At 41.9% G+C, this 13,379-nt stretch overlaps 1 protein-coding gene across 3 annotated transcripts in view; it reads right to left on the reverse strand.

Moving 5' to 3' along the window:
- LOC134995275 (zinc finger protein 436-like) overlaps positions 1-13,379 on the reverse strand; it is a 213,255-nt gene that overhangs the window by 50,189 nt on the left and 149,687 nt on the right. The window contains exon 12 of one of the 3 annotated variants that reach the window (XM_063951086.1): positions 623-2,124. The exons of the other annotated variants lie outside the window; for them this stretch is intronic. Within the exon in view, the coding sequence (XP_063807156.1) occupies positions 1,583-2,124 (542 nt within the window). The 3' untranslated portion in view covers positions 623-1,582. Of the gene's footprint in view, positions 1-622; positions 2,125-13,379 lie in introns of those variants that run through there. 3 annotated transcript variants of the gene reach the window in all.

Consider the following 13,379-nt stretch of genomic DNA (forward strand, 5'->3'; position numbering starts at 1 on the left):
GTATACATGTAAGTATCGCCTGTCTATCAATCTGCCCTGTCTGTCTGATTATCTGCCCAAGCACTGTGAGATGTAATAGCGTGGCGGCTGTGACTTACAGTGATGTCAGCAGTATGACGCAGCGCAGGATACTATTCCAGGAGGTGTGGCCACTGCAAACCAAGAGAGCCCCTTCCAACAGTCCCAATGTGACTCAACAGCCAGGTTAATGTTTTATATTTATATGTGGAGAGAGTCACTCTTCCTCCACAGAGAAGGGGTAAAAATCGGCGTGTCCCGATCATAGTGCCTGCTTCCTTAGTCATACACTGCTGCAACCCTTATTTTGTTTCTTGCCCTAGTTGCATCTGAGACTTCTTGTATCAACCCTTCCCCGGGTGTACTGTACATCCATGCACCTGACTGTGCCAGGACTGAGAAGTCCACTTTGAGTGTCTACAGTTGCAGTAAGATCACTTGGTTCATCTTTAGATGCCACCATTGCTCCCACCAGCACTATGGAAGGTGCAGATTTTGAGTATGGCCTCCAATGTGAGTAAGCGTCTGTGTATGCAATCACTTCAGCAACCCGCCAGCAATACTCGTAGAACACACCAATAAAATGGACCACACTCAGCCTACCTAGAAATATAGCATGGCATTTATTATATTCCGGCATTGCCGGTTACTTGCACAGTGGTCAGTTCTCCTTTAGTAATGCCGTCCAAATACAATTATCAAAATAACGCGTTGAATACAAGGAAATCAAACAGTACAGTAACGGTTACCCTCTTTAGCATGTTACTGTGATGGCGTGTGGCCAAAGGCTAATGGAAAATTTACTAAGAAGTAGGTTGTCATAGCCAGCAATCATTGGTGCCTTTCTCAACTCGCTCCTCAGTAAATCTACCAGTTATCCTCTACATGGACAGCAGTAGCAACACTGACACCTGTAGGTTATAAAGGAAACTAACCAAACACTACAGAGGCCTTGTCATCACCACACAAAAAATGGAAGCTACCATCTGGGGCTGAAGCAATATCTATGGAGAGGGGTACTACGGTATGCCAGCGTTCGGGATCCCGGCACCCAGCATACCGGTTCCGGGATCCTGACCGCCGGTATGCCGGCAGCGGGGCGAGCGCAAAAGAGCCCCTTGCGGGGTTGCTGCGCTCGCTACACTGTGAGTACGGTGGCCATGGTATTTATTCTTCATCCAGGGGTGTCGTGGACACCCCAAGAGGGAAAATAGTTGTTGGTATGCCAGGTGTACTGAGCGCCGGGATCCCAACAGCTGGGAGATTAAATGCCACCCCTATGGAAGTGTCACTGATTTCCAGTGGGCTACGAGCTTTCATGAACCAATATGAAACAAGAACAAACAAATGCAACACATAAAAAAGACAGCATCGATGTACCATCACAGTCACGTAAAATGTAACAATTTAAATGTTTATATAAAAAAAAGGCCGCTCCTATAGTAGTAGGTCTGATCATGAAGTGAAACCAGGTGGATTTTCAGATGTATCCATTAAACTTGGGAGCATGTATCTGGTGGATAAATTAGAAACAAGCAACTAAATCATGTATCCGACAGACTGTTTATCTTCTAGAGCAGAGAAGATTTCCTTCGCTGTGAGTTCTTTGATGCCGAATAAAAGCCGAGCCGTCAGAAAAGCTACGGTCGCACTGGGAACACGCAAACGGCCTCTCTCCGGTGTGGATGCGTCGGTGTTTCACAAGGTTGGATCTCTGTGTAAAACGCTTCCCACATTCTGCACAACTATAAGGTTTCTCGCCAGAGTGAATCCGCTGATGCGTAACAAGAGTAGAACTTTTGGTAAAGCATCTGCCGCACACCAAGCATGAAAATGGCCTCTCCACAGTGTGAGTCCTTTTATGTGACCTCTGATGAAAGGATTTCCCTCTGAAACAATTAAGCAATGTATCCTCGGTGTGACATTGCTGGTGGGTGGTAAATCTCATCTTGGAACTTAAACATACTCCGCAAACCGAGCACCTATACAGATTACTGGTGCTATGCGTTTGCTGATGGGTGACGAGGGCTGAATGATTAGGGAAACATTGCTGACACTCCGAGCACTGATGTATCTTCTCAGGATAGTGTGAGGAGGAGTGCGGACCTGTTGGGGACAAAAGTACTAAGATAAACCCTCTGTACATCAGCGGATGGGTCATGTCATCATGTGTAAGGCAGTCTTTGTACTTATACATATGTACCATATAGAGAGCAGATATTACATATATTCAGTATCATACAGACTTGTTCCTTAAGAGTTAACACTGTCATTCCCACATAACACTGGAAGCTCTCAAAAAATTGAATATGTATTACAACTTAAAGGGACTGCTACACTGACATTGTCAATTCATTCACTCCAGCACAACGGAAGCAGCCATCTTTATTTTCACACTACTACAATGTTGCAGATTTTGGAAAACAATGTAAAAGTTTTCAGATAGACATCCACATTTACATGAAGTGGGATTATATATCTGATAAAGCGCCTACGTATACATATACAGATGTGTCCGCTTATGTTTTGGCTGTGATGCGTACACGCAACTCCCATCCCGTGATGACTGGGCATGGTTAACGAGAGCCTTCACAGCTCAGCTTCCATGCCAGCCTAACTGGGGAAAGATAATGAAGATTAAACAGGGACCCACAGAGTCAGTTAAGAAATGTTGAGTCAGGTTCAGAACAGTTTACAAAACTATGGAGGCACTGAGTACATATTTGAACACAGATATCTGCACCCAATGCTGTGAAGTGCCTATGTTGAAGGTCTTAGACCTAATATAAACACTTGGTTAACCATTAATAATCCACTATTGTGTATAAAAGCCCCAGAAGACCTCACAACATTGGCAGTACATCATGAGGCCAATTTGGTAACTAAAGAAGTTACAAACAGAGACCAATCTCTTGAAAGCTGCTCAGGCTACGTGTGAATTGACTAACCAACAGAAAAACAAGAACTTTTTGAACCGTCAGCCAAAATTTGATAAATCACAACTGATTTTATTAAATTGCTAGGGGAAGGGACATTTTGCTAAAGAATGTAAAAGACCAAATAAACCTAGATAACTCCTTTAAAAAAAAGACACTGTATAGACTGAAGATGATCTTCAATGATGGGATGAAGCAGTCCCTGTAACACTATGCCATTAATATGTTGTGATTCTAAAGAACCAACTATAGATTTGATAAACGGACAGTCTAAGCATTCATTTGTAATTGGCACAGGGGATGCAAGATTACTTATAACTGAGAAATCTATTTAGCCTACCACAGATGGGTATAATTGCAAGTGCCCGATTCAAACCAAGATTCAGTCACTAATGCATTGCTTAGTGATTGACCTAGCTTAAGTACTCAGGAGATTAGTCCTCTAAAGGCACATACTCTGCAAAAATGTTAATACCTGTTACATTGTGATCAACACAGTCTTATGATGTTGGAAAAATTCTACTTGCTGCACCAGTTAATGTAAAACTCAAAGCAGAAACAGTAATACCTAGCAGACTGCAATATTCCCTAAAGCTTGAAGCAGAAAAGTGTGTGTTTCCAGTAATTTTTGGGGGTACTAGTTAAAACGCCCAGCAAACATGCCATATTTCCAGTACACAATAGTAATGGGAGGTGTTATAGGCTTGTTCAGAACCTAAGAGCAATTTATGCCATTGCGGAATCATTGCATCCTATAGTATTAAATCCTGACACTATTTTAATGTAAATTTCATTAGATAGTACACATTTTTCAGTGACTGATTTGTGTTCAACATTCTTTTCAATTCAAATACATCCAGTCAATATCTTTTTGCATTCACATATCGGGACAAACAATACACTTAGACTAGAATTCCACAGGGCTTTCTAAATTCTTCTACAATTTTCAGTCAAACTTTAGCTGAAAATTTGCAAGCCCTTACCTATCCAGGTGGCTCTGCACCAATAAATTATGTAGATGATTTGCTGCTATCCTCTCAAAATTTTGAAACATCAGTTATAGATACAGCAGAACTTCTGACATTACTGGCAAAAAAATGGACATAAGGTATCCAGTGACAAAATACAACTCTGTCAGGAAAAGGTTTCTTATATAGCCCACTGTTTATCTGAAGGCTTGAGGCCTCTGTCTCCAGATATATATATTAAAGCAGCCATTCAAGAAATTGGATACCTAATTACTCACAATTGGCTGCACCTTTGTATGACTTGATTAAAGCCTCGGTACACAAGCCTTTGGTACTGAACAAAGCAGATTGTCAATCCAACAGTTAAAAGAGGATCTCATAGGAGCCACAGCATTAGGGCTACCTATTTCTAAAGAAGGATTTTTGTTTATTCATGAATACCTAGCACATGCCACAGGGGTGCTTACACAATTGTATGGTTATAATGACCTGTTGCTTATTTCAGTGCCCAGTAGGATCCAGTAACATAAGGATTATTGGTATAGGAGCAGCCCAACTGATGATGGCTGGGTCAACATAATCAGGGTATGCTGTTATAGATAACACACAAACTTTTTTCCATGTCTCTTTTACCACCACCCTCAGCACGGTTAGCAAAATTTAAGGGCCCCATACACTACAGCGACATGTCTGACCTTCATGTCGCATAAGATTTCACTTGAAACGCCCGGCAGCCTCCCAGGCGGCAGGATCGCATAAAATACATTGTATGCGATCCTTTTGCATACAATGTATCTTATGCGAACCCAGCCATGCCTGTGGGATCAGATATATCATGAGTGCAGCACTAACGATCTAGGGGCTCCAATCCGATTCTCACGGGACCGCGCATCGGATGTAAAACACATCTGATTTGCCACTTTTCATCCGATTTATCAGCCCAAAAGGTTGAAATTGGATGAAATCAGGCATTATCGTTGTAATGTATGGGGCTCTTAAAGGCACTAACAAAAACATGTCAATTGGCAGAAGGAAAGTGCGTAAATATACACACAGATAGTATATACGCTTTTGGTGTTGTTCATGATTTTGGTGAAATATGGAAACAAAGATCACTAAAGGAAATCATAAAGCAGATACTTCCGCAAAACCAACAGCACATTGAAAGATTGTAATAGAAAATGTTTGCATACATAATATTATATTTAAAAAACATTTTTCGAAATGCAAAAGGCTTGTGATTTATAAGAAAGGACTGGGAAAATCGAGAGTGTACTCAGAACAATGAAGGCTTGTTGTGCATGATTTTGGTGAAATATGGAATCAAAGGAGGTCATTCCGAGTCGTTCGCTCGGAAAATTTCTTCGCATCGCAGCGTTTTCCGCTTAGTGCGCATGCGCAATGTCCGCACTGCGACTGCGCCAAGTAAATTTGCTATGAAGTTTGGATTTTTACTCACGGCTTTTTCTTCGCTCAGGCGATTGTAATGTGATTGACAGGAAATGGGTGTTACTGGGCGGAAACAGGCCGTTTTATGGGCGTGTGGGAAAAAACGCTACCGTTTCCGGAAAAAACGCAGGAGTGGCCGGAGAAACGGAGGAGTGTCTGGGCGAACGCTGGGTGTGTTTGTGACGTCAAACCAGGAACGACAAGCACTGAACTGACCGCAGATGCCGAGTAAGTCTGGAGCTACTCAGAAACTGCTACGAGGTGTGTAATCGCAATATTGCGAATACATCGTTCGCAATTTTAAGATGCTAAGATTCACTCCCGGTAGGCGGCGGCTTAGCGTGTGCAATACTGCTAAAATCGCCTTGCGAGCGAACAACTCGGAATGAGGGCCAAAGATCACTAAAAGCAATCATAGAGCAGATACTGCCGCAAAGCCAACAACACACTGAAAGATTATAATAGAAATAATAAGATTATAATAGAAAATGTTTGCATAAGAAAGGACTGGGAAAATGCAAAGTGTACTAAGAACAATGAAGGCATGTTACGAAGCTCCGAAGGTAAGCCTGTGGCCCTAAAATCACATTAGCTGTCATTGATGTCCCATGGACTGACCCATGCAGATAAGATGGCTAAAATGAGTCTAATTCAGATTTACTGGTTTGTTCCTAACTTTGCAGCCAGATACTGTGCATCCTGTATTATCTACCTGTCAGAAAAATGCAGGGTGGCCAGTTATGACTATGCCTTGCTATCTTCCTCAAACATCAGGTACTTTACAAATCATACAGACTGACTTAATTCAACGTCCAAAGGTTAGGGTGCTACAGTATGTACTGGTTTGTGTGGATTTGTTTTCAGGATGGGTCAAATGGAAATCTGTGGCTAGTGCAATAGCATCAATTACTGTTAAGTTTTTGTCTGTAGGTATGGTATACCTTTTGTAATATTATATGACCAAGGCACACATTTTACTGAACTAATTTTGGAATAAAAACCACTGCTATATACACATATCATCGACAATCAAGTGGCAAAGTCGAATGTTACAATGGGATCACTAAGAACAAACTTTCTCAAATATGTAAGGAAACTGGCTTGCAGTGGCCAGAAGCCTAGCCATTGGTATTACACTCGATCAGAATCACCCCAAGAGAATTAATATTTCCCCTTATGAGATATTGTTTGGAAGGCTACCCACTGTTGTTATTGTATCCCCCCATATGAACTCAGTAAGAAAAATTACCTCATTATGAATTCTCTCATTTCACTAAGCAAGCAGCCGAAGATGCATGCTGCTGTGATTAGTGCACAACCAATCCTGGCGGAGAGTGCTTGCCACAATCTACAAACTGGTGATTAGGTGATGGCCTTCAATTTCCTGAAATCAGGCTCGCTGACAGATCGGTGTGAAAGACCTTATCAAGTCTTGCTAAGAACTCAATCTGCTGTTAAGGTAATAGGAGAAAACGTAGTGGATTCACGTTACACAGTGTAGAAAAGTCATGTCTCCCGTGACAGCTCAGAGGACATTCTTCAAGACACAGCCTCTTCATATGAATAACAGAGAATTTCCTGTGTGTCTGCATGCTTGTGAATTAGATGGTTTAAACAGTTTGGTTCCCAAACTGTGTGCCGTTGCTCCCTGGGGTGCCTCGGGACACTTGCAGGGGTGCCCTGGGTTGGTGGTTCAGGACCAATTCAAATTATTCATGGTCAATATAATAGGCAAAACCAGTGCTGGTGGCTGCCAGTCATACAATATGTGGCCAAACAGAAGCAAATCTTGTCCCTCGTCACACAACTGACCCTATGGATGACGTATAAATGCGATCTACTTAATATTTCTTTCTAAATTTCTCAATAAGAAATTTTTGGCCTAGGGGTGCCGTGAAAAAAATCCTGATATTCTAGGGTGCCGTGATTCAAAAAAGTTTGGAAACCACTGGTTTAACCCAATCCCATGAATTTACCCCATCCTTTGTTGTATGTCATCCAGAACTTCCTTAGTAATCCTGATCAGAACCTTTTGATTTCTGTAGTAGAATAATGATTATATCAGTAGAGAGGGGAATAACAGAGAAAACTGTGTCTGCATGCTTGTGAATTAGATGTTTTGTATAGCCCCACAATAATGCAGCACATTTGGGAGTACTGGAGTTAAGCTTAGTAGCTGACCAGCAGTTGGAAAGGAACCAACATATAGATGTGTCCTCATACATATTGCTTTAATACGCCATGTAACGTACCATTTTGTACGCAGACAGACACGGTTGCACATAAAATATAGGCATATCGCATATAATTTTTATCAGCATAAGCAGTTTGTGTGTCCTATTTGCATCGTTTTGCAAAAAAGACGCATGTTAAAGGAAAAAGGGAGTAATTCAGACCTGATCGCTAGGCTGCATTTTCGTACAGCCTGCGATCAGGTCTGAACTGTGCATGCACCGCAATGCGCAGGCATGTCGGTACGCAGCGACATGGAGCGCCGGGCAGTGATGGGATGGTGTAAAAAAAGCGATCGCACGAGCGATCACAAGGTGACTAATAGGAAGAAGCCGTTTGTTGGTGGCAACTGACCTTTTTACAGGAGTGTCCAGAAAAAAGCAGGAGGATCCAGACATTTGGAGGGAGTGTTTCTGACATCAGCCCTGGTCCCGATCATCGTACTGGAAGAGTAAGTCCTGGGCTGTGCAGAGACTGCACAAACTTCTGTTTGAGCAGCTCTCCTGCACATGCGATCGCAACCCCACTCAGCGATTTCCTCCTTCTGTAGGCGGCGACTACCAGATCGCAGGGATGCAAAAACCGCACCCTAGTGATCAGGTCTGAATTACCCCCAAAGTTGCTTGTAAATACACTCGGCGCTACCAAGTCATGCCACGGCATGGTGTGACTACAAGAGCTGTTAAACAAACAGGGAGTGCAGATGTAAGTGGACATATCTGAAAATTTGAAATAAGACAACATACAAGAACATTTTAATAACAGATCAAAATGTTCTCATACTGCAAATGTAAAGCTGCTGCATGGAATCTGCAGGGAGAACCAGAGTTCATTAAGTTCAACAAAGAAGAGTCTAGGATTATACCTCAAATGGCACATAGAAGCCAGAGTTTGGTGACTGGAAAGTAAGCCCTGGGTGAACTGCCTCCTCGGGAGTAGAACACCAGAGTTGAAAAAGTCTGAAGTGATGCAACATAGATGGATGAGCAAGAGATCTGCCATGCTCTTAGCAGTCCCAGAGATAAAGAGTCACTGACACTGGTGACCACAGACCTACTAGAAAAGAAGCACACAAGTCATTCGATCAATGAATGGTTAAAGAAGAATAAATGTGACGTTTTGGAATGGCCAATTCAAAGTCCTTACTGTGGGCCTAATTCAGACCTGATCGCAACAGCAAATTTGTTAGCTAATGGGCAAAGCCATGTGCACTGCAGTTGGGGCAGATATAACATTTGCAGAGAGAGTTGGATTTGGGTTGGTTCTATTGTTTCTGTGCAGGGTAAATACCGGCTGCTTTATTTTTACACTGCAATTTAGATTTCAGTTTGAACACACCCCACCCAAATCTCTCTGCACATGTTATATTTGACCCCCCTGCAGTGCACATGGTTTTGCCCAACTGATAATTTGCTGCTGCGATCAACTCTGAATTAGGCCTTTAAATCCAATTGAAATGTTGTGGAAGGACCTGAAGCGAGAAGTTTATGGGAGGAAACCCACCAACTTAACAGAGTTGAAACTGTTTTGTAAGGAGGAATGGGGTAAAATTCCTCCAAGCTGATGTTCAGGACTAATCAACACTGTAAATTTTTACATGCAGTTATTGCTGCACAAGGGGGTCATACCAGATACTGAAAACAAAGGTTCACATACTTTCTCCACTCACAGATATTATTTTCATCAATAAAAAAAAATGAGCATGTCTCTTTGTCTAATTTGTTTGAGTTGGTTATCCTTATCTACTTTTAGTATTTGTGTGAAAATCAGAGGTAGTTTTAGGACAAATTTCAGCAGAAATATATAACATTTTGAAAGGTTCACAAACATTCAAGCATCACTGTATGTCATCCTGAACCTCAGTAATTCCTATCAGAACCTTTTGATTTGTATAGTAGAATGCTTATATTAGCAGAAAGGAACAATATAGATAATTGCCTGTGTATGCATGCTTGTGAATAACATGTTTTGGCCAAATTCCCATGAATCTACCCTTTCATTGGTTGTGTCATCCTGACTCTCCTTATGCTTGAAAATTAAATGTTTTAACCAAATCCCTATGAATCTACCCTTTGATTTGTTGTATGTTATACTGAACCTCCTTAGCAATTCCATAAACACCTCTGCCTCTCAAACAGGCAGAGGCATTCACAGCCAATGCGATCAGATCGCAATGGCTGCTAGCGCACGCACAGGACGGAAACTCCATGTGCGCTATAGCGACCGGAACGGGGTTATTGGGGTTGCATTGATTGGTGATGCAGCCTGAATAACCCCTATATCAGAAGAGAGAGGAATAATAGAGAAAATTGCCTGTGTTTCTGCATGCTCCTGAAGAAGTTTTAACCCAATTCCCGTGAATCTACCCTTTCCTTTGTTGTAGGTCATCCTGAACCTCCTTAGTAGTTCTGATCAGAACCTTTTGATTTGTGTAGTATAATGCTGATTATATCAGCAGAGAGAGGAATAATACAGAGGATTTGTGAAAAATGGATTTTTGCAGTAGGATGTTGATTATGTCAGCAGAGAGTGGACTAATAGTGGACGAATAGAAAGAATGGATAACAGAATTAAATACAGAAGCTGAATGATGCTGAGTGATTAAGAATATAATAGAAAATGTAGCTTTAATGTCAAATTCTACAGGTCTGCAGAAAGTCAAATTTTTGATTACTGGGTATAAATGTGTTGAAATATTGGTGAATCATAAGCCTATGACAGGTTGTGGTTGGCTAGTTTCATGGGAAATAGGAAAGTTGAATTTTGCAAATAATTTTGGTATTACAGTATAGTCATGTTTTAATTACGTCTGTTAGAGGTGTGTACGTTAAATCTTTGATTGACATATGTTTTAATAAAATCTGGTATATAAGACTATATAACATCTTACAAATCTGATTTTGTTTGGTCTGTACAGACGTGCAGAATAAATCTTTAAGGTGACTTTATTGTGTACCGACAGTTCTTCCAGAACAAGTCTGTAGTGAGGTGCCCCTGTGCCAGCTATGCTTATAATTAGGACATTAGAACTTATTGCTCTGCTCACGGAGATCTTCTTTTTGCTAAAGCCTTCGACACAGTGCCACATGACACTGATTCTCAAATTAAGGGAGCTCAGGTTACGACACACTATTTGTACTTGGGTAAGCAATTGGCTGGATAACAGGGAACAGTGAGTGAAGGTTAATGGGATGTTTTCAGAGTGTGCCTCAGTACTCAGTGAAATACCGCAAGGGTCCTTACTCGGGCCACTATTGTTTAACGTATTTATTAATTACCTAGGAGTGGGTCTGGAAAGCACAGTGTCCATTTTTGCAGATGATACTAAACTGTGTAAAGTAAAGTAATTCATTCAGACAAGGTTATTGCTTCTCTACAGAACGACTTACTTAAACTGGAAGTTTAGGCAGCCAAATGTAGAATGAGGTTCAATAAAGAAAAATGTACAGTTATGCACCCTAGGACTAAAAACAATCAGACAACCTACAAATGAAATGGGGAAAATCTGGGTTAAACGGTAATTGAAAGAGATTTGGGGGTTCTCATCGATAACAGACTTAGCGGCAGTACGCAATGTCAAAGTGCAGCAACGAAGGCAAATAAGGCGTTAGCATGCGTAAAACGGGGAATGGAGACAAGGGATGTGCATGTAACCAAGCCACAGTACAAATCATTGGTACGTCGGGTTCACTACGGCTGGCCGGCGGTCGGGCTCCCGGCGACCAGCATCCCGGCGCCGGGAGCCCGACCGCCGGCTTACCGACAGCTTGGCGAGCGCAAATGAGCCCCTTGCGGGCTCGCTGCGCTCGCCACGCTACGGGCACGGTGGCGCGCTACGCGCGCCACACTATTTTATTCTCCCTCTATGGGGGTCGTGGACCCCCACGAGGGAAAATAAGTGTCGGTATGCCGGCTGTCGGGCTCCCGGCGCCGGTATACTGAGCGCCGGGAGCCCGACCGCCGGCAAACAGAAGACCACCCGGTACGTCCACATCTTGAAAATTGTGTATAGTTCTGGGCATCACATCTATCTGAATATATGCTGCTCATTTTACAATGTCCCCAATTCCCAAGGAGGTAGACCTGCCTTAGAGGGCTGTCCAAGGAGTGGTGGTTTCTCCTTATTGGAGCTGCAGAAATAGGGGTGGGAGATGGGAGGCAGGAGGATAGGTTCTGTGCAGGTTATTACCTGCTGATTCCCTGCCCGAGTCCAGCACAGTCCTAGGAGAGAACAATAGGGGTTGATGACGTTAGACTTCCTACATGTCTCAGATAGTGTCCAGTCAGTCTGAGAATTAACCCCTTACATGGTTTCTGTGACATGCAATACATTTAAGCTGATATTCACTTCCTAGCTGGGAAAAACTTTTAATCAGTGTGCTAAAAAAGGGTAACAAACAGGATAGCATTAAAGAACATTCAGAGCCCAGTGGTGCCCTTCTGCTTCCACAAATAATTATGAGCTCAATAGTATAATGCTTAGGTTAAACAGTAAACATTCATAAATAATCCCACAGTAGTCCTTAGGACAGACTTAGTGTTAGTTCAATATAGCCTTCCCTCATGTGTCTCACTAGCCCTATGTCCATCTGAGAATTGCCATTAATATGAGTAAGGAAACGTCTGTGTATGTAACTTCAGCAAACCAACCATGATGCTCCCATAACATGCCCATAAGATGGACCAGTCAGCTCACAGTCATCACTTTCACCACAATCACTAGAAAAATTGCACGGCCTTTATTATAATAGAGTATTGTCAGTGACCTTGCACAGCTATATGTCCTCCTCTAGTGATGCAGTCCAAATCAAATCACTGAAATAACAAGTTGAATAAAATGTAATAAAACAGTCATATTTATCCTTTTTAGTATGTTACTGTGATGGCACCTGGTCAAAGGCTAAAGTTACTAAAAAAGTGGGTTGTAACAGTGTCATCAGCGACTTTGATAACCAGCTCTTCAGAAAAAACTACTTATTACTCTTCACATGGACAGTAGTAGCAACACTGACACCTACAGGTTATAGAAGAATATAAACCAAATACTACAGTGGAGTTGTCATCACCAAACAAAATGGAAGCTACCATCTGTGGGCTGAAGCAATATCCATGGTGATGTGGAGAGCTTTATAGGTTTATGGGACCTAATGTGATACAAGAACAATCAAAAGTAACACATAAAAAAGACTTCAGCAAAGTACCCTCACTATCATGGATAATGATGAAAATGCATTCTGCAATCTAAGTATCTATACAGATTACTGGCGCTATGCGTTTGCTGATGGGTGACAATGGCTGAATAATTAGCAAAACATTGCTGACACTGATGCATCTTCTCAGGATAGTGTGAGGAGGCATGCAGACCTGTTGGGGATTAAAGAGCTAAGATAAACCCTCTATACATGTGTCACTTAATGCCTTTCTGCCATTTCATCTTGGATGACATCTCGCCACCTCAAACTTAATATTTCAAAACAGAGTTAATTATATTTCCACCGGCCAATAGTAGGTACCAACCTGATATCTCTATCACTGTTGAAAACTCGACAATCTACCCTAACCCACAAGATCGCTACCTAGGTGTCATCCTTGACTCTGATCTGTCCTTTGTTTCTCACATTCAATCTGTCTCAAAATCATGTTACATGCATCTAAAAACCATATCCAAAATACAACCATACCTTACACAAGACACTGCTAAAACTCTAATCCATGCTTTCATTATCTACCGTATTGATTATTGCAATAGTCTCCTGACTGGTCTTCCCAAAATGAG

This window comes from Pseudophryne corroboree, chromosome 2, assembly GCF_028390025.1.
Source record: "Pseudophryne corroboree isolate aPseCor3 chromosome 2, aPseCor3.hap2, whole genome shotgun sequence".
In the NCBI taxonomy this organism is placed as follows: Eukaryota; Metazoa; Chordata; class Amphibia; order Anura; family Myobatrachidae; genus Pseudophryne; species Pseudophryne corroboree.